Source organism: Xyrauchen texanus, chromosome 3 (assembly GCF_025860055.1).
Source record: "Xyrauchen texanus isolate HMW12.3.18 chromosome 3, RBS_HiC_50CHRs, whole genome shotgun sequence".
Classification (NCBI taxonomy): Eukaryota; Metazoa; Chordata; class Actinopteri; order Cypriniformes; family Catostomidae; genus Xyrauchen; species Xyrauchen texanus.
Window position 1 is genome coordinate 7,721,973 of NC_068278.1, and position 21,066 is coordinate 7,743,038.

Sequence of the window (21,066 nt, forward strand, 5' to 3'; positions counted from 1 at the left end):
TATTTCCAGCATTTGTATTTCGATTATGTCCTTTGCAACGCTTCATAAGTTTGTGGTTCATTCCCTCATGAAAGACGTTAAGTAGGGTACATTGGGGCTAAATGCCCCCCAGAGTAAAAGGCACATTTTATTTTATTTTATTTTATTCCAAAACTACCAGTACTTTCCTTAACACCTGTTTGTCATTAAACACTGCAACATTTTCCTGATCCATGAAATCAGTGTGTGCCATGTCTAAAAGTTGATTTTGAGGTAATTTGATCTAATACATATTTCAAATGTATTCCTGAAATGATCACATTCATTTTGAGCCAAATTACTTTCATTTTCAATTTTGTTCAAGGTGATTAAATCAAAAGTTTATTAATAACTGTCAAAACACATTGTTTTTCTTGTGGTGGGATGAATACATTTGTTATGAAAAATGTTCAAAGTGGGCTCAATGTTTCCATCCAAGTTGCGAATTAAATGTATTTAAAAACCATAATATCGCAAAAACAATGTGCAAATAAAGTCCCGTTTCTATCCCATGTGTTCAAAAGAACAACATTTTTACTTTCGGAGAAATTAAAGCCACTAACCAACTTTTCGTGCTGTTTTGATATCAACAAAGTGAAAATGTGAAAAAGTCATCATCCTGTTTCCATTCAAATGGCCTTTTATCAATAACAATGGTGTTCATGATGGCATTATGCTTAAAAACGTTTTGGTTTGTCGCAAAATATATCTGCCCTTAAGCCGTTTCCATTGTGTATTTTTCGCTAATTTGTAAAATGGGGAGAGTATTGAGACAATTCATTGAAATTAGCCAGCTTACAGTAATTTCATTTTTTAAATAAATGCAATAAAAAGATGAGGAATTGCAATCCAAAGGGAGCAGTTGCCCTTCTGATAGGACTGTAATATCGGACCCGAAAACGAATCATCATGGCCCTGTTGAAGCTGGCAACCTGCACCAAGTAGTGGGGGAAACTTTCGGTCTTAGTATAAGGAATATTCATCGATATCTATGTGCTGTGTGCACAACTATTAAAGAAAAATTGATGCGGTGTAATATCAGGTTTACATATGATACATTCCTGATATTATAAGCTATTTTGAACAATCATCTAATCTAAAGGATCGCCATCACAACGTTCACAATGACCAACTGAACTCGATTATCATCTAAAGATAATTTTAGTTTCATAATGCAATTTACATTTTCTGAAGCTCAGCAAATGCGATCTGGGGTAAAGAAGGTTATTTTAAAATGTTCGAAAGCTCGTTTTCTGAAAGTGACCTCGGTATTGGACAAATCATTCTGATAGTTTATAGTCTTGAAAGAAGTGTAGAACATTCTGAGAATGTCATTCAGACGACTTTTTTCATCTACAGAACAGGGAAAGGCAAATTCAAGTTTGTGTAAAGAAAAGGCAAGTATATGTATATAATACTCTCGGTTTAGAGCATGTAGACACAACACTCTAAAGAACAGTGTCTCTTGTCTGGGAGCAACAGCACGTCACAAAGTTCTGGGAGCACTATGTGTGTGCATTCCTTCCTTATGTCTTTGCTGTGTGGATCTAATATATTTTTCAAAGAGTCAATAAACCTGCTCTTCGACACAGTTCGAGTTTGTATTCAAATGATTTGCTCTGCAAACTCTATGCAGGCTTTGGATTTTCAGAACACCATTATTTCAGGATGACCAGAGCAACATTTCAGATGCAATGACTGGTCCTCTGGTTTGTCCAGTTAGAAACTAGTTATTTTGTCACATGACATGTTCTGATGCGCTTCCTGTATTCCTAATAAATAAAATAGGAGTTTATTCTGTAAATGAGATTTCATCATTGTTTATGCACATTTCTTATTATCGAAGAATAAATGCATCCACCTCAAGCAAGCATATAAGTTTTTATGCGCATTTTGGAGATTTTATTTGCCTCTTGGTGTTTCTATCCAGCAGTTTTAATGCGATATCCCAAAATGCACATACAAATACGTGGATGGAAACCCAGCTTTTTACTGATCCAATCACAATGGAGATTAATTTGTTTATAGAATACTTAAGATGTTATGTCAAATGTGATTGAAATGAACAGAAAAAGGTTAACCCTTTTCTGAAGGGGTTATTTTGAATAAGAAATATTATAATGAGCTACTCAAAAAACCTCTTGCTGTCTCTAATGTATTTGTTGACAAGTTGACAAATTCTGCCCCATAACTATTGTCCCTATATCTACACGTTATCACTATAACCCCCCTGAAGGCCTTTTACACAAGTGTAGGAGCCGTTTACCCCAGGTGTGATGTAAAATACCTCCTTGCCATTTAATAATAATAATAGTTTTAAATCAAAACAACCTTCAGTTATTATTAAAAAAAATTTCAAACATGTTGCTCCATCATTAGTTAATAATTATTTTTTTTTAATTCAATCTTAATACACTTTGTGACCAAAAAGAAGCACATTTTCATTAAGGTGTGCCTTTAGCCCCGTTGTACACTACACAGTCTTGTTGTCCAATTTTCAAATAATTTTATGCTTCAAATCAAAACTTGATCAAAGGTGAGGATATTCACCTCTTAGCTGGTTGGTTTGGGTCATGTCTTAGAATGCTTTTGTGAAGACTTTTATGAAATCCCAATGGAAAAAATAAAAGGGAAAAACACTTCCGGAACCAAGACAGCTGAAAAAGTGGCCGGACACGTCATACTCTAAAAGACATGGAACGTGTATTAAGAAAGTAAATGGGGTAGAATGTAAATTTGGTGTTATCTCATGTTACTTTTAGGTACTTTAGGGAACTTGTGTCATATTATTTTTTATTGGACCGACATACTGCAGAGAGAACAGTATGTCAAAATTGTGATGCTAAGAGAGGGTAACAGGATCAAAAAATGTTGCAAGCCGTATTCGAACTAGCGTGGCCCACATAAGCAACATGACTCAATGCGTCAGATCATACGTGCTAACCACTAGGACATCGATCCAAAGAGATTTTGTACCATTTTGTCCAGGATCTCCTCGTCTTCAATGTCCTGCAGCTTTTCTGTGGTCAGCTTCTCATTCTGCACCTCAACGTTGGTGGAGCTAATGGATGAGCCGTTAGGAAGTACAGGAGCACTGGTCTTCATCTCTCTCACAGGCTCAACCACAAGAGAAACGGGCTCGGTCTCCATCTGTGTGTGAGGATGAAAAATAAAGATAGTAAAACTCTATCAAGCCTTTATATATATGTATACTTATGTTTAATAGTATATCTGTTGTTTTATCATTTAAAACCTTACAAACTTCTACAAAAATGTCAAGCTTTAAAATGTGCTTGTACTATCTTCAAAATAAATGCCACTTGATTTGATATTTTGTTATATAATGCACAAATGCTTAAGTGTGGCTAAAGTGTCTAAATACTTTCTGTGGCCAATGTGTATTAAATTACTTAAAAAATATAATATATGCATAAGAAACTTGGGACCATCATGGGAAAGAATAACATCATAAAATCTACTAGCTGCCTATTTAGGATCTGATTCTATGGCAATAAAACCGTGATGACATTTATAACTCAGAACAGCTAATCCCTAAACCAACTTACCATTGACAGAAAAACAATTGACATTAAGATTTAAGAGCAGGGAATTAAATAAATGAGTGTCCAAAAATAAAATTGGCAGAGTGAAAGAGAGATGGTAAGACAGCGTAAAGAGCGAGTGAAGCGCACAGGGGAAATGGGGAGATGGAAAAAGGGGCTGGTCGTTGAATCTGATCGATGTCTACAGCTGTGTTTACACAAAAGCCGTGGAAGCTCGCTGACATTTAGACAGGCATGAGAGCTCAGTGATTTCTGTGAATGTCCCTGGGATCCTTTGCTAGCTGCTCTCTCCTGAAACCCTTCAGCGCTTCACACTCGCATTCCCTCCTCCAGTACACCACAGGCGCTGTGGACATGCATGCCACACCAGACGCTTGGTAAGGGGGAAGGTTTAGAGCATTGTCACTTGGAGAGAATGGAAAATTAGGTATCCAAAATATGAGATGCTTGTGACAAAGCAATACATGCAAGAATGCCAAATGTGGTCTTCATTATACGCAACACTTTAAAAATGCTAATTTTTAAAATACCTTTTTTATATCTCAGTCATATCTGTCTTAGTGAGTGAGTGCATGTGATTATGCATAATAATGTTTGCAAATGTATTAGATGCATTCTTTATTAAATGCTTTATAAGTTTATTTCAGCTCTGAGCAATTCTTTTCCATTCAGCTTGCATAGTACTGCAGTAATGCAATGCTTGTCTATTTTTTGGATTGTGCCATTGGTAATACAATGTTTTTTGGAAATGGACAAGCGGTAGACCATCAATCTGTGCCGATATTTGCTTTTTGGGTCGGTTATATGAAAAATTATATGGTGATAGTTGTCGATAGTTTTTTATCATTTTGTCAAAATAAGAGTCCCCGGTGTGTTTAGGGCTTGTTTATACCTAAAAGTCCTGCATTATGCACCAAATTTTTTATTTGAATCTTGTAATTATTGGGATTTTGGCTGAACAATAAACTGCATCTGGATTTGTATTTATGTATGACTTTTTGTCTGTCCCTGCCACAGTAAAGAAAGAATAAGAACTCTTTTTTTTTGACATTCTATAAATTGTTTTAAAAATCTATCAGCCGATTAATCAGTTTTCAGGCTTTACCTCCACCTAAGTTATTGGTTAACCTCTAAAATGGACCATGGTAATCCAAATATATACGGTGGCAAATAAAAGCTGAAAACATAATGAAAGTAAGGCACAACACAACTAAATTAATAATTTTTAAACACTATTTAAAAGAAGAGGGCTGCTCATCCCACTGATTTCAAACCTTTTGAAATGTTGCTAAAGTTATGCGTAATAATACGTTTGTAGAAACTCAACCAATCATGTGATGTCCTGAGCACTTCGCAGGTACAAACTAATACCCTGTACCAGCAATGATCCGAAAATGACATCACAGTATTGCTAAGACGGCAACACGCTAAAAGGGGAACCCCCATCCCCCCTTCAGATAGCGAGGGGGAGTACCGCAGGTTTCTTCTCACTTCCAGTCATGACTTTAGGACATAAAAGTACATCATTATTTTAAAATAATTTCAACTTATCCCTCAGTTTGTAAAAAACATTTATCTGCAGTATTGCAGTTGCAGATCTCCAAATGTAGTACAGTTACTTTCAGTGAAGTCCTCCAATGCTGTATCCACTAACATTAGTACCACTGATGCTTTGTCTGACCCGTACAGGTAATATTAGCTTCTACAAATTTCACCTCACCAGGATTGCAAATGACTTGACATTTATTAAACTTGCCGTCGGGATATAATTTATAAATAAATCAGCAATTCAGAATGTTTTTCTCCATTATTTACTGATAAATGAGTATATATGTGATCTTCATGCGTTTTTATAAATCACAAAGAACTGAATTAAACACTTGTGATGTCAAATTAGGTAAACGTGTTAAATATGTTAAATATATTTAACAGGATTAGACATATTGAATGATCTCATAAATGTGTTAACGTGTTAAATTTGGCAGCCTTATTAAAAAAAAAAAAAAAAAAAAAAGACTAGTTTTTCAATTATTGGTATACTATGGAAAAAGTCCCGCTTACCAAATATGAGACTGACCAATGGCCTGGCAGACTCACAAATCCATACTTCACACTTTCAAAGAACTACACCAAATACATACAAAGACCTGCAACAGGCTGATACAGAAATAGGCTTGGAAATCCCATGCAAATCTTGTGCCACACAAGTCACCATCTTTTTACCTTTAACTAATCCCTGATTATCAAGGCTTTGCTTTACACTTGCAAATTCAGAGGGTTTTAGTCCTCTTTTTACCAGGTAAAGATAATACTAAACATAACAAAAATGTTCTTGCATGTTCAAATCCAGAAAACCATTATTAATTTTAACAAATGTATATACATCATCAACTTGCAATCAACCTTTTATAGCTCAGTGAACCATTTGTAATATAACTAGAGCACAACTTGCCCTAAATCAAAAGATCCCTGGAAAGTCTGATTTGACTGAATGAAATCCCTTCCTGGAAGCAAACTCAGACACTAAGACTTTCAATGAATCAAACTGTAATGGGCCATATGAGTCTTTACTTTCATGATCCATTAAGTATTTCTGTGTTACGCCATAAAACCTATTTTAAAGTATAATCTAATATACACACAAACTTAATCACTCATACTACTTTGGATTTTGCAGACCATCCCTAATGTTTAAGATGATTATAATTTCAACTCATTTCCATTTGAAAATTGCATTTGGATAGTTTTATCTGGCATATTTTCCAGCCCACATTATTCACCATAAGTTTAGATAAGTTATAATATATGGTGGAAAAAATATGCTTTCAAATTGAAAGCTATTTAAATGATGACAACAGATTCATGAGGCGAAAAATATTTTCCATCATTCGTATACATGTGTCAAATTATTCCTCTCCACGTGGGATAACTATATCTTTACATTTTCTGAGAAAATATGTGTGGTGCTGGCCCATACTAAATTTTGAGTATCGTTTCTATTGTGGATATGCAAAATGCTGCCACATTCCAGCCATAACATTAGGACATACAGCTCTGGAAAAAATTAAGAGACCACTGCAAAATGATCAGTTTCTCTGGATTTAGGTATGGTTTGAGTAAAATTAACATTTTTGTTTTATTCTATAAAGCACTGTCAACATTTCTTCCAAATTCCAAATAAAAATATTGTCATTTAGAGCATTTATTCGCAGAAAATGACAACTGATTAAAATAACCAAAAAGATGCAGTGTTTTCAGACCTTGAATAATGCAAAGAAAACAAGTTCATATTAATTTTTAAACAACGCTATATAGACTTTTTTTTTTTTTTACTTATATTTGGTGGAATAACCCTGATTTTTAATCACAGCTTTCATGCGTGTTGGCATGCTCTCTACCAGTCTTTCACATTGCTGTTGGGTGACTTTATGCCACTACTGGTGCAAAAATTCAAGCAGCTTGGCTTGTTTGATGGCTTATGGCCATCCATCTTGCTCTTTATCACATTCCAGAGGTTTTCAATGGGGTTCAGGTCTGGAGATTGGGCTGGCCATGATAGGGTCTTGATCTGGTGGTCCTCCATCCACACCTTGATTGACCTGGCTGTGTGGCATGGAGCAATGTCCTGCTGGAAAAACCAATCCTCAGAGTTGAGGAACATTGTCAAAACAGACGGAAGCTATTTTTCTTTCAGGATAACCTTGTACGTGGCTTGAGTCATGTGTCCTTTACAAAGATGAATCTGCCTGATTCCAGCCTTGCTGAAACACCCATAGATCATCAACAATCTTCTACCAAATTTCACAGTGGGTGCGAGACACTTGAAGGCCTCTCCAGGTCTCCGTCTAACCATTAGACAACCATTAAGGCTGGAATTGTGTAGATTTGTCTTTGTAAAGGATGCATGACTCAAGCCACCCACAAGGTTATCCTGGACTTGATTCTGCTCTGACAATGTTTCCCATCTCTGAGGATTGTCCTTTCCAGCAGGACAATGATCAATGCCACAAAGCAAAGTCAATCAAGGTGTGGATGGAGGACCACCGATCAAGACCCTGTCATGGCCAGCTCAATTTCCAGGCCTGAACCCCATTGAAAACCTCTGAAATGTACTAAAGAAGACGGATGGCCACAAGCCATCAAACAAAGTCAAGCTGCTTGAATTTTTGCACCAGGAGTGGCATAAAGTCACCCAACAGCACTGCGAAAGACTGGTAGAGAGCATACCAAGATGCATGAAAGCTGTGATTGAAAATCAGGGTTATTCCACCAAATATTGATTTCTGAACTCTTTCCAAGTTAAAACATTAGTCTTGTGTTGTTTAAAATTTAATATGAACGTGTTTTCTTTGCATTATTCGAGGTCTGATAACACTGCATCTTTTTTGTTATTTTAATCAGTTGTCATTTTCTGCTAATAAATGCTCTAAATGACAATATTTTTATTTGGAATTTGGGAAAATTTTGTCAGTGCTTTATAGTATAAAACAAAAATGTTAATTTTACTCAAACCATACCTAAATCCAGAGAAACTGATCATTTTGCAGTGGTCTCTTAAATTTTTCTGGAGCTGTATAAGTACAGCCCTTTTTTATATATATATAGCTTAATTTTGTTGCGTTTTCAGCTTTCAATAATACCGCAATATAATTTTTTTCTTATATCGCCTACCAACCCAGAACACCTTAGTAGTTACTAAGGTGTTCTTGGTGGTCGTTTACTGGCCCAAGGCAAATTATCTACCCATCAAGACTCTATGATATTCTGTTCTCAATATATGGCTTAATTCCCTTATTCATTGCAAGTTTACAGGATTTTTCCCCCCATTTAATAGTCAATTAAGGAAAAATCACAAATCTGATCAATTAGAAAAGTAATAGCAGACCTCTCCTCAATAAACCACACGATTTTAGGTATCATTCATGTTACTTATCCCAAACTGTAAACACTAGCAAGAGTTAAAGAGATACTTGTCTTTTCAAACACCACAAATAATGTTTACAATCTGACAAATGTCTAGGAAATAAACAGACACATTCATCCCACCATGCTATTGCTCCGTGAGAAACCACTGGTTGGAGATGATGTAGATAACGTGCGGCAAGCAGCGGAAAAGTTAGGAGGATGTGGCACTGGGTTTACATCAGAATCAGATTGCTCTTGCTTAAGGTTCAGTTCAGGCAGTCCAAGCACTTCACAAAGAGCCATTACTTGTCTTGCAAGATTCTCTTGTTGGATTCTTAATCTTGCATTCTCTTCCTGCAAGGCAGCAATTGCTTCAATGACCGGCATAACCTGGGCTGTAGCTTCCTCCAAACATTCTTGAATTGTTTTGCCAAAAACCTTCAAATCGCAATGTACCTCCTGCACGGCTCGCTGAAGGTTGAGTTCCAACTCAAAAAAATGCTTATCTCCATCACCAACTTTACCGTCCAATTCATTGTCTGCAACCGACTGTAACAGAAGGTCGCCAATCACTGCTTCCAGACATGATTTGGCACAGTCCTGATCTGAGCTTACCGGGGGAGTGGATTTATCACCCAGGGCTGGAGTAGGGTCCAAACTGACTCCAGGCATGGTATGATATATATATATAGTTTTAGGCAATCCAAATCACATCCAACTTAGACTCACAGTTGAGATAACTCTGGCCTTTTATTCCTCACATTAAACCCCAGTAGGCTGTCCAGAGCACACCAACCAATGGCTAAGCATGGAATTATGTCGCCATGGCAGCTGGGGGCCCCAGAGCCCCCACTAACTCAGGTGCCACTGTCAACTATTTATCAACAATCTGACCATTATTCCAGTAAGCAATCTCCTATAAGCCCCTTGATCTCTTTTTTTTTAGAGCTCTTGTCCTTCACACCTTTCACTGGCAGAGAACAAAGTCTGCAGGGGCAAGGGTCAACAGCTACAAGAGGCCATATTCACATGGCTGCACTCCAAATCACAAACATTTTCACTTGCTTTGTTTTAAGAGGGTCTAAAAAGGCTTACACATTTAAAGCTTTGATACACTCACAGCAAATGTCTTCTTCATTCTCCACTCGGAGTTAGAAAAGGCAAAACAGCTGAGCAACAGTATACTGTTTGCTCTCATTCAGCAAGCTGCTGGGGCCAGCGTTTACAGATGCATTTAAATATGAGATGCTCAGCCATGTCCTGTCAACAGACTACATGAAAAACCAATGCAACATTAAAATGTGTTATCAATTACCACATGCCTCATTATATGAACAGAATACGCATGAGATCAGTAAAAGAAAGTAAAAAAGAAAAACTTTTAAGAACCACTTGATGAATACTTAAAGTAAAATATACAGTGCATTGAGAAAGTATTCAGACTCCTTCATTTTTTTTCACATTTTGTTATGTTGCAATTTTATGCTAAAATGCTTAAAAAAAAAAAAAAAAACATTTCCACACCAATCTACACTCCATACCCCATAATGACAAAGCAAAATACAGATTGTGATAACTTTGTAAATTTATTAAAAAGAAAAAAGAAATATCACATTGACATAAATATTCAGATCCTTTGCTATGACACTTAACATTTAGCTCAAGTGCATTCCATTTCTCTGGATCATCTTTGAGATGTCTCTACACTTTGATTGGAGTTCACATTTGGCAAATTCAATTGATCTGGAAAAGGCATACACTTGTCTATATAAGGTCTCACAGCTGAAAAAGTATATCAGAGCAAAAACCAAGCAATGAAGGTCAAAGGATCTGCCTGCAGAGCTCAGAGACAGAATTGTACCGTGACACATATCTGGGAAAGGCTACAAAACAATTTTGGCTGCATTGAATGTTCCCAAGAACACAGTGGCCTCCATAATTCTGAAATGGAAGTTTGGAACAACCAGGACTCTTCCTAGAGCTGGCCACCCAGCCAGACTGAGCAATCGTGGGAGAAGGGCCTTGGGAAGAGATGTGACCAAGAACCCGATGGCCACTCTGGTTGAGCTCCAGAGATCATGTGTGGAGATGGGAGAAACTTGCAGAAGGACAACCATCACTGCAACACTCCACTGATCTGGGATTTATGGCAGAGTGGCAAGACAGAAGCCTCTCCTCAGTGTAAGACACATACATTTATAAAAAAATAGATTTATGCTTTGTCATTATGGGGCATGGAGTGTAGATTGATGTGAAAAAAATTATAATTTAAAGCATTTTAGCATAAGGCTGCAACAACAAAATGTGATAAAAATGAAGGGGTCTGAATACTTTCTGAATGCACTGTATAATAATGAGTAATTCATCATGTTTACATTCTGCATTAATGGTGCTAATACTTTGGCCATAAAGTGGACATAATACTGAATGCACAGATTACCCTCTGTTATTGTATTTTACAATTAATTTTGTGAAAAGAAGATAATGAAAAAGATTTTTTATACTTGTTTTTAAAGACAAAGCTATTACTGCAAAGATGGGAACTCTGCACAATAGTGTGTTCATGTTAACTGATCTCAAATGAGTGAAGAAACTAACAGGAAAAAGAAGTTGCCGTCAAAGTAGGTGGAGCACTGGGTCACACCCACCATTGGACCAATGGCAGTAACAAGATGTTTAACAGCCGGCACAAAGTTTTACTGAAATTCTGAGCTAACTAGCTGTTTCGAACCACCGCAACAAACTTAAAAACACCTTCTTTTTAGACAGATTTTGTTCGAAATTACTTCAAACCAATTATTTTTTCACTAAACCAGCTACTACTAACAACAACACAAACAAATGGTTTAGAACGTTTGTGTTGACACGTCCAGTGCAGGCAATCTCAAGCTGTTGCATCAACGGACGTGCCCAGTGCAGACAGGGTTTTAGTCCAGAAACGTACTCTATACAATTAAGCATTCGCAGATGTGAGCGCTTGGCTGAACAACTATCAACGCGGGGTCCAGTTGAACACACATAACTTGCGTTATTGCGTTACTGTGGTGGTAACAAGCCTCAGTGCTCAAGAGGGCGAAAGAGTTACCACCTTCAACAGTCTGTGCTATTAAACTGCTTGCGTTACTGTGGTGGTAACAAGCCTCAGGGCTCAAGAGGGCAACAGATTTACCACCTTCAATAGGCTGTTCTATTAAACTGTAAATAAATAAACTGTACTAAAATACATTGACTTTACCCTTCTTGCTTAACAGTATACTCTTCAAACTTTTACTCTATTGTGACAGCTGTTGACTTAAGAGAGATAACTCACCTTAGAAGCGGACAGTTCACACTAATGTCCACTATATTGCCCCTTGTGGAAATGTTGAGAATCAAACGCATACTTGCTTTGTTACAAATTGTGGTCTGACACATTTTGAGGTTGTGTAGCCAGAAACATCTGCGATCACTTACTTGTGTGCATTTTTTAAGTAAATTAAATGACATTCGCAATCCAATTTTATTTACGTAATATGAAGTTTCCTAATGAAACTGAATGTAGAATAAATGTAGGACAGCACTTGATTTTATTAAAGTGACTGAATCATGGAAAATGGGCATTCCGTATCAGATTTTGCAGTCAACTGTTTACTCCCGTACTGAAAAAATCAAAAGAACCCATTGGCTGAAAACCTAAGTGGCCTTGGTGACATCAGCCAAAAAGGAAAGGCATTTCAGAAACGGAGGAAGTTTTTGCATTTTAATGAATGATCACAAAATGATTTGGAGTAGCAGGCACAATAACACAATAAAAGTATATTTGAATATTATATTTTTCCTCCAATCTGTTTATGGGAACACAAGCAATAAAACATTGAGAAAAGACTATTCTCCTGTTTCACATTTCACATATGTGCCCTTGGTGTGCCATAGATGTGATCGTCTAACAGGTGTATTACTGAAAAGTGCTGTAGCTGTCATTAGAATGCTTTCAATGGCCAAAACCCACCTCTGATCTCAATCATCTAAATGACAGATCATTCAATAGCATGACTGTGTCAGCATATATTTGAGTCTCAGACAGATATTTCAATCAATCCCCTCTCGTTCAAGCAACAATGACTACTGTAAACCCTCAGGCCATCTGCTGCAACTTACTGACAGCCATGCAACTAAAAATATCCTGCATAGTAGTGTCTCTAAATATACCACTGCATGCTTTAAAAGTGTGTCTGCAAAGAAAAAAAATAAACCCTGCAAGGAATTTAGGTATGCGCAGCCACAGAGGAGAAACTGGCAAGCAATACAGGTGAAACTCGAAAAATTAGAATATCTTGCAAAAGTTCATTAATTTCAGTAATTCAACTTAAAAGGTGAAACTAATATATTATATAGACTCATTACAAGCAAAGTAAGATATTTCAAGCCTTTATTTGATATAATTTTTATGATTATGGCTTACAGCTTATGAAAACCCCAAATTCAGAATCTCAGAAAATTAGAATATTACATGAAATCAATAAAAAAAAAGGATTTTAAATACAGAAATGTCGGCCCTCTGAAAAGTATAATCATGCATATGTACTCAGTACTTGGTTTGGGCCCCTTTTGCATTAATTACTGCCTCAATGCGGCGTGGCATGGATGCTATCAGCCTGTGGCACTGCTGAGGTGTTATAGAAGACCAAGATGCTTCAATAGCGGCCTTCAGCTCTTCTGCATTGTTTGGTCTCATGTCTCTCATCTTCCTCTTGGCAATTCCCCATAGATTCTCTATGGGGTTCAGGTCAGGTGAGTTTGCTGGCCAATCAAGCACAGTAATACCATGGTCATTGAACCAGGTTTTGGTACTTTTGGCAGTGTGGGCAGGTGCCAAGTCCTTCTGGAAAATGAAGTCAGCATCTCCATAAAGCTTGTCTGCTGAAGGAAGCATGAAGTGCTCTAAAATGTCCCGGTAGACGGCTGCGTTGACTCTGGACTTAATAAAGCACAGTGGACCAACACCAGCCGATGACATGGCTCCCCAAACCAACACAGACTGTGGAAACTTCACACTGGACTTCAAGCATCTTGGATTGTGTGCCTCTCCACTCTTCCTCCAGACTCTGGGACCTTGGTTTCCAAATGAGATGCAAAATTTGCTCTCATCAGAAAAGAGGACTTTGGACCACTGAGCAACAGACCAGTTCTTTTTTTCTTTAGCCCAGGTAAGACGCTTCTGACGTTGTTTGTTGTTCAGGAGCAGCTTGACAAGAGGAATACGACATTTGAAGCCTCAGTCCACTCCTTGTGAAGCTCCCCCACACATTTGAATGGCCTTTTCCTGACAATCCTCTCCAGGTCATCCCTGCTGCTTGTGCACATTTTTCTTCCACACTTTTCCCTTCCACTTAACTTTCTATTAATGTGCTTTGATACAGCACTTTGAGAACATCCAACTTCTTTTGCAATTACCTTTTGAGGCTTTCCCTCCTTGTGGAGGGTGTCAATGATGGTTTTCTGCACAACTGTCAGGTCAGCAGTCTTCCCCATGATTGTGAATTCAACTGAACCAGACTGAGAGACCATTTAAAGGCTTAGGAACCCTTTGCAGGTGTTTAGCTGATTAGAGTGTGACACTTTGAGCCTACAATACTGAACCTTTTCACAATATTCTAATTTTCTGAGATTCTGAATTTGGGGTTTTCATAAGCTGTAAGCCATAATCATCAAAATTATATCAAAGAAAGGCTTGAAATATCTTACTTTGCTTGTAATGAGTCTATATAATATATTAGTTTCACCTTTTAAGTTGAATTACTGAAATTAATGAACTTTTGCACGATAGTCTAATTTTTCGAGTTTCACCTGTACAAAGTATACTTTTTACCATGATCCCGTACAGATGTGCTTTTGCTGCATACCTGGGCTACTGGCATCTGCACAAAGACTGCTTTGTGATTTGCATGATCATTTTCCCAAACAAGCATATTAGGGTCTTTAGAGACCTTGCACTTATATCTATCAAAAATAAATGTACCAACATGCCCAGATAATGTAAAATCTTAAAGATTTTTCAAGACAATTAGAAAACAGTTTGTCATTGCTTTTAGTTTATTAGTTCTGTTATGTAATTGGTCCATGGTCATTGTCTTGTTATCTTGTTTATAGTTCGGTCTGTTCATTGGTTGATGTTTCCCATGTCCATGTATTTAAGCCCTCATGTTGCCATTGTCATTTGTCGAGTATTGTTTGTGTAGCGTCGTGTTTTGATTGATCAAGTCAAGTTTATGTATACTCATGTTTATGTTTGTTATGTTCCACGCTTAGATACCACTGTAAATAAACTGCACTTGAGTTCACTTAATCATCTTCGTCTGCTCCTGTGTCCTGCTTGCCTAAAGGTTACAATTTTAATGTTTAATTTTTCATAAATTTAAGAGATAATTAAGCAAATCAGGAAAAATAAAGAACAAGATTCATTATTTTCACACTGAAATTTCATGAGAAGACCTTGATGATCTCCCAGTCCACGTGATCAAAATGGTCTTGTAGCATAGAATCTGATTGGTCCGACCAGCAATGGTTTGGTTTGATTTAAAACAGAGTAGAGTCTGGAACTTTTTCAGTTTATGCCTGTAAGTGGGCAGAAGCAGAGCGGAAGAGTGGTCCGATTTGCCAAATGGCGGGCGGTGGGAGGGATTTGTAGCCATCCCGGAAGGGAGCGTAGCAATGATCGGCATTGAGGTATTTAAAGTCCGGTTTTCGGTGTGCTATTGCAAAACCAATGTCCAAAAATGTTTGTCTATCATAGACAATAAGGCAGACAACATCCAAGACAAAAAAACATAAGAACTGTAGACAAAACAACAAAAAAAACTGCAATATTGGGTCAGAGCTCGCAACGTAGCAGCCATCTTGAACTCAAAAATCTACATCTAGTATCTTTACTCCAGATCACCATTTAGGAAATTACTTTAAAAGGAACAAAGCAAATGGGGAACAACATCCTTTTTTCAACTACTCAAATGCATCTTGGTTGACATAAAAGACGAACATGAATATGAATCAAGATTTTATGTTAAACCTGACATATCTGAATGAACAGATATCACGTTTTTCACCATATGGAATCACCTTTGTGCCTTCAATATTTCGTTTTAAATGGTCCTTCCTTGTGACAAGTGAATTTTTAAAAGTACAAACAGTTTAATATTATGCCGTTAAAATATATAATAATTATACTAGAAAATATTCAATTAAAATGTAAGATGATTTATGGCGTCACACCACAGGACACTGCTTGAAATCTTCATGTTAACTACCTATCTGCTAAATTCAGCTGTTAAATTTAATAGCTCTACATATATGTCTGTCATCATAACTGTCATTGTAATAAATCTCAGCCAAATTATTACAGTATGGATAGAAAAAGTATGCAGCATTAACCACCAACAGTGTTTGCTAGTATAAGACACAAGCAATTACATTAAATTCCTCAAATCCTACAAATTTTACCTCTGTCTCAGTTTGCAGTGTACAAGTTTTTCTTCAAATCATGATTGCAGTTTTGTGTGGTCTCTCTCAATGCTTTCTCTTTCTCTCCTTCTCTGTCGCTCTCACACAAAGATTCTAATCCCTCATTTGTGTGGAATAACCTAGTCAACCTGTTAACAAACCAACCTGCACTTATCCTTTAAAGAGATTACCACACTGCCCGACATGGGCGAGAGACGCTAAAGATTTAGCTCTTGCTAAACCCTACCTAAAAAAACATTACTGACCAATGCCTATCATTTTATCAGACAAGCTTTTGCTTTTTTCTAATGTAGGTTGATATCTTAAAAGAAATGCCCATGTAAGAATAACATCCAATCAATTTTGACCACTTTGAGCACATTTGACTGAAAATGTGCACTGAAATCTCCAGCTTTTAATCATCTTATGTGCAACCCATCAACGAAGTTATGACAAACAACTAGATAAGTGGCATAAAGGAATAGTTAACCAAAAAAAATATTATTTACCTACCCTCATATTGTTCCTAACCCCAATTTGTCAATTATGGATATAATTTAGCAGATTCTGTATGTATTGGTCTTGATCCCCTTTGGGGTTTACACATGAACGTCTATCCATTTAATTATACCATGGGTAAAATCAGTGACTTGTGGTTTCCTTGGACCGATATGCATGCACAAACAATCTGTTTTTGTGTTGGAGGCTAAAATGTTCTGTATATGTTAAATACCTTAACAGTAGATCCAGATGACTGACTCGAGCTGGTGATTTTGAATGGTGTCGCTCTTAAACCAAGAGTCAGCTCTAAGAAGACACAGGAAAACAACAACATTGGTTAGAAATTTATGTGACTTGAGATTAAGCTTTTGAAAACATCTTGTCTCACCAAAGAACATTTACACAGAAATATTTACATGCTAAATAGAGCTTGAATCAGAGTGGATTGAGGGTATTTTAGTGTATTATGTAAGCAGCCACAATGGCATCACATAGTGCTCATAAATTCACAAGGTCATTACAAATAATACAAACACTGTTCAGTGCCCTCAGCATTCTCTAACTATGGTCAGAATGGAATACTAACATAATGCTTAATACATACTGCACAGTATACATTGTATACTGCCTACTATTTTTTTTTAATAATCTGTAAAAAAAAAAAAAAAGTATGCAGTGTTGTCACATAACATCATTAAGTTGCACATTTAATTCAGTGAGTGGCATCCTGTTTTCATCTCAGACATTAATTTTTCTAATGGTTAAATTGCATTTAATCCAGTTTTACACAAAATGTCTGATTTAAATCAAGTTAAGGAGGTGAAAAATTTAGGTAGATTCCTGATCACACTGGAAATAGAAGTTTAAGTTGAGTGCATTTCATTGCAGGATACATTATTCCACACAATGAGTTCTGGTCATCCAGAAATTCCATGCATACATAAAATTTGCATTCTGTGCACAGTATACAGTGGCAATAAAAAGTATGTGAACCCTTTGGAATTAGCTGATCTTCTGCATTAATTGGTCATAAAATCTGATCTCATCTTCATCAGTCATTAGTTTAGACAAGCACAATGTGCTTAAGATAACAACACTCAAACACTTATAATTAAAAGTAAGTGAACCCTTGTGGTAGCAATGTATTTGTTGGAAAGCAGCGGTTTCCATCATGGTGTCCTGCCATGGACACCATACCTCTTTAATGCTTTCCGTATAGTAGAATCATGAACAGAGATGTTTACCAGTTCCAATTATTCCTTCAAGTCTTTAGCTATCACTCAAGGGTTCTTTTTACCTCATTGAGCATTCTGCTGTGTGCCCTTTAAGTCATCTTGGCTGGATGGCCACTTCTAGGGAGAGTAGCCACAGTACTAAATTGTCTCCATTTATAAACAATTTGTCTAACTGTGGACAGATTAATATCTTAAGCTCTTCCAGATAACTTTGCAACCCTTTTCAACCTCAGCAACAATTTTTGATCGTATGTCTTCTGTGATCACTTTTTGCAAGGCATGTTCCACATCAGCAGATGCTTCTTGTAAATAGCAAACTCAAAATGTTTGAGTGCTTTTTGTAAGTCAAAGTAGCTCTAACTCACACTTCCAATCTCGTTTTATTAATTGAATGACAGATTTGCCAACTCCAGACTCTAATTAACTTTAGTTGACGTCATTAGCCTAGGGGTCCACATCATATTTCCAACCTACACTATGAATGTTTGAATGATTTATTCAATATGTACAAGAACAATTCAATAATGTGTGTGTTATTAGTTAAATCAGATTGTGTTTGTTCATTATTATAAATTAGATGAAGATCAAACCAGATTTTATACAAAATGTATACATAAAAGGCAGGTAATTCCAAAGGGTTCGCATACTTTTTCTTGCCACTGTACAAACTGCATACTTAGAAATAGTACAAGTTGTATGGTAGCATGCTATTCCGAACATACACTTTGACTGCACATTATGCTTCAAGGTGAACCCCTTTTCTGTCGTATCCTACATATACAGCTCGTGCTAAATTGTTTTCTGCAATCTACACGTGTGATCCACATGAACTCCATCTCGGGAGATTGTTTGAGTTTGGATTTCTTTAAAGGAATATTTATGGCTCAATCCAAGTTAAGCTCAATTAACCGTACTTGAGGCGTAATGTTGATTTACAGAAAAAAGTTAAAAAAAGAAAGAAAAAGACGACTTCAACTTATATTGAACCTGGAACAAGCCTGTGATGCACTCCAGGTTTACTATTTTCACTTTTTGCACATATATGTTCAATGTTTTGAATATTCAAATCCCCATCATGCATCCCTACCTCTGACACAACATTTTAACCCCTGAAAAACAGATACAAGCACACATACACTCCTGCCAATACATTTATCTGATTTTACCTGAAAACGGTAATTCAATTGTGCCATTTCTCCATAAGAACTTGATACTCTTAATTTAAACACTTTATTTATTATACTAGGTGATCTGGCTTGTTTTAAGTAATAAAAACTTCAATAAATTCTCAATTAAAAGCTTCGCTTAAGAGCACTGTGCTGGTGAAATTAAAGAGTGTCCAATCATAGTTCCTAAATAAAGCAGTCTGCACTGTTTACTGAATCTTCCATTAGTTTGCGAACGATTACACAACATGGCAGTTTCCTTATGTGGCTGAGCGAGAGGTAAACACACTTTTACTGCAGGTCAATAGCATTAAATATCCTGAAGCTTTCAAGTACACTTCCAGTGCCTGCAAGACCTTTCACAGGCAAAGATGAGCACATTGCTTCCAAAAAAGGAAGATCTGACAGAGCTGTGGCACTATGACAAATATGGCCAGTTGATGATTTTGAGAAGAGACAGAGAGAGAGAGAGAGAGAGAGAGAGAGAGAGAGAGAGAGAGAGAGAGAGAGAGAGAGAGAGAATAGTGATTGTATTTTTGCATAGGCATTGAAGACTTTGCAAGTACTTGCCTAGTGTGTGTGTGTGTGTGTGTGTTCGTGAGGGAGAGAGTGGAGAGAGAGAGAGAGAGTGGTTGAATTAAGGGCAATATGATTTTAAGACAGGGGTCATAAAAATAATGCTTTCCAGCATAGCAACGAGGTAAGATCATCATTGGCACATGAGCAATAAGTAAGAGAGATGAATATTATATTTACTTTTATTTTTATTAACTCCCTTGCATCTGCATGTCAATCTACTGACTGAGTCAAAAAGTAGCAGTAACTATCCTACACCTTAAAAGCAAAATGCAGTTACTACACAATTTGTAACAATTGAGTAATACACTAAATCTAATCTCTTAAGGTTGTTTTCACACCTGGCTTGTTTGGAGCATTAGTTTTTCAGAATCTTGTGTGTTTTCTCCCTTAGTTTGGTTCTTTAAAGCATATATGAACATGGCAATCACACTCAGATCTGCATCAAAACAATTGGATCGAGACCACCTGGACAAAGTAGTCTTGGTCCGAATGCAAACAAACTCTGGAGCGTTCGCTTGTGGTGAGAATGCAATCCGACCCAACGGCCCACAGAACCGTTGTTTTGTTTTGTGTTTTGGGGAAATGGAGATATCTGAAACGATGACGTATTTGTTGTCATGTTATGCAGTCATGTGACCATTACACACAAATCAATCAAGATGGTGGCGCCGTTTTAGCAACACTGTTGTGCCTGCGGTCCACATTGATAGCATTGTTAAAGATGAATCTTACTTTGTACATCCTTCAAATTGTGTTCCTTTAAAGGTGATGTGGAAGTTTTATGAGAATTGCTGTCCAGCGGAGGAACATGAGGACAATTGCATATTAGACCATGGAAATGGCACCGGGCCACGCTTGTGTTTTTTTGCATACGCAGAAAAGGGATTTGAGCATTTTCAGACGTTTCAGTGTGGTTTAGAGTTTCAGTCCCTCCTCTGACAACTGTCAGCAAGTACAGTTCACCACTGCTGACCGGGAGCACCTCACAAGCCTTGCCGTTTAAGAGATGCTCTGACCCAGTCATCTGACCATAACAATTTGGCTCTTGTTAAAGTCACTAAAGTCTTTACTTCTGCCCATTTCTCCTGCATTCAACACATTGAATACGAGAAATGATTGTTCGCTTAACATCTAATCTACACAGACTTAGACATGTGGCCTTGTTAGCAGATGATCAAAATTATTCGCTACACCTGTCAGTGGTTATAATGTTTTGGCTCATCATATATATATATATATATATTAAACAAATATCTAAGTGTTTGGATGTCCCAGTGAAGACTGTTGGTTTCATTATCAGACAATGAATTTATATAAATAAAACATCCAGACAGTGCCACTGCCTTGAAAAGGTCATATTGCAAAACTCACAGTTTCACCATGGAGACTTACAGAAAAAGCTCCAGAAAGGCCAACCATTACTTTAAAGAAGTTAGAGTTCAATAGCTGCCCATTGAGTTCAACACTCCCATTGTGATAAGGGGCAATTTTGTGGTCAGATAAGACCATGTTTCTCACACAAAAGTATTGTACAACTTTAGAAGGTTTTGAATATAGCACACAAGTTATATTGACTAATTTTAGAATACTTTTTGGAGTTTGACAGCCACTGTTCACCCTCCA

The 21,066-nt window shown here is 37.0% G+C and overlaps 1 protein-coding gene across 5 annotated transcripts in view; it reads right to left on the reverse strand.

The window, feature by feature from the left end:
- Window positions 1-21,066, reverse strand: part of LOC127621438 (smoothelin-like) — a 106,284-nt gene that overhangs the window by 25,749 nt on the left and 59,469 nt on the right. For all 5 annotated transcript variants that reach the window (XM_052095039.1, XM_052095032.1, XM_052095027.1 and 2 more), the window contains 2 exons: window positions 16,696-16,769; window positions 2,995-3,168 (listed from right to left, as the gene is read on the reverse strand). In XM_052095039.1, coding sequence (XP_051950999.1) covers window positions 2,995-3,168; window positions 16,696-16,769 — 248 coding nt within the window. The remainder of the gene's footprint in view (window positions 1-2,994; window positions 3,169-16,695; window positions 16,770-21,066) is intronic.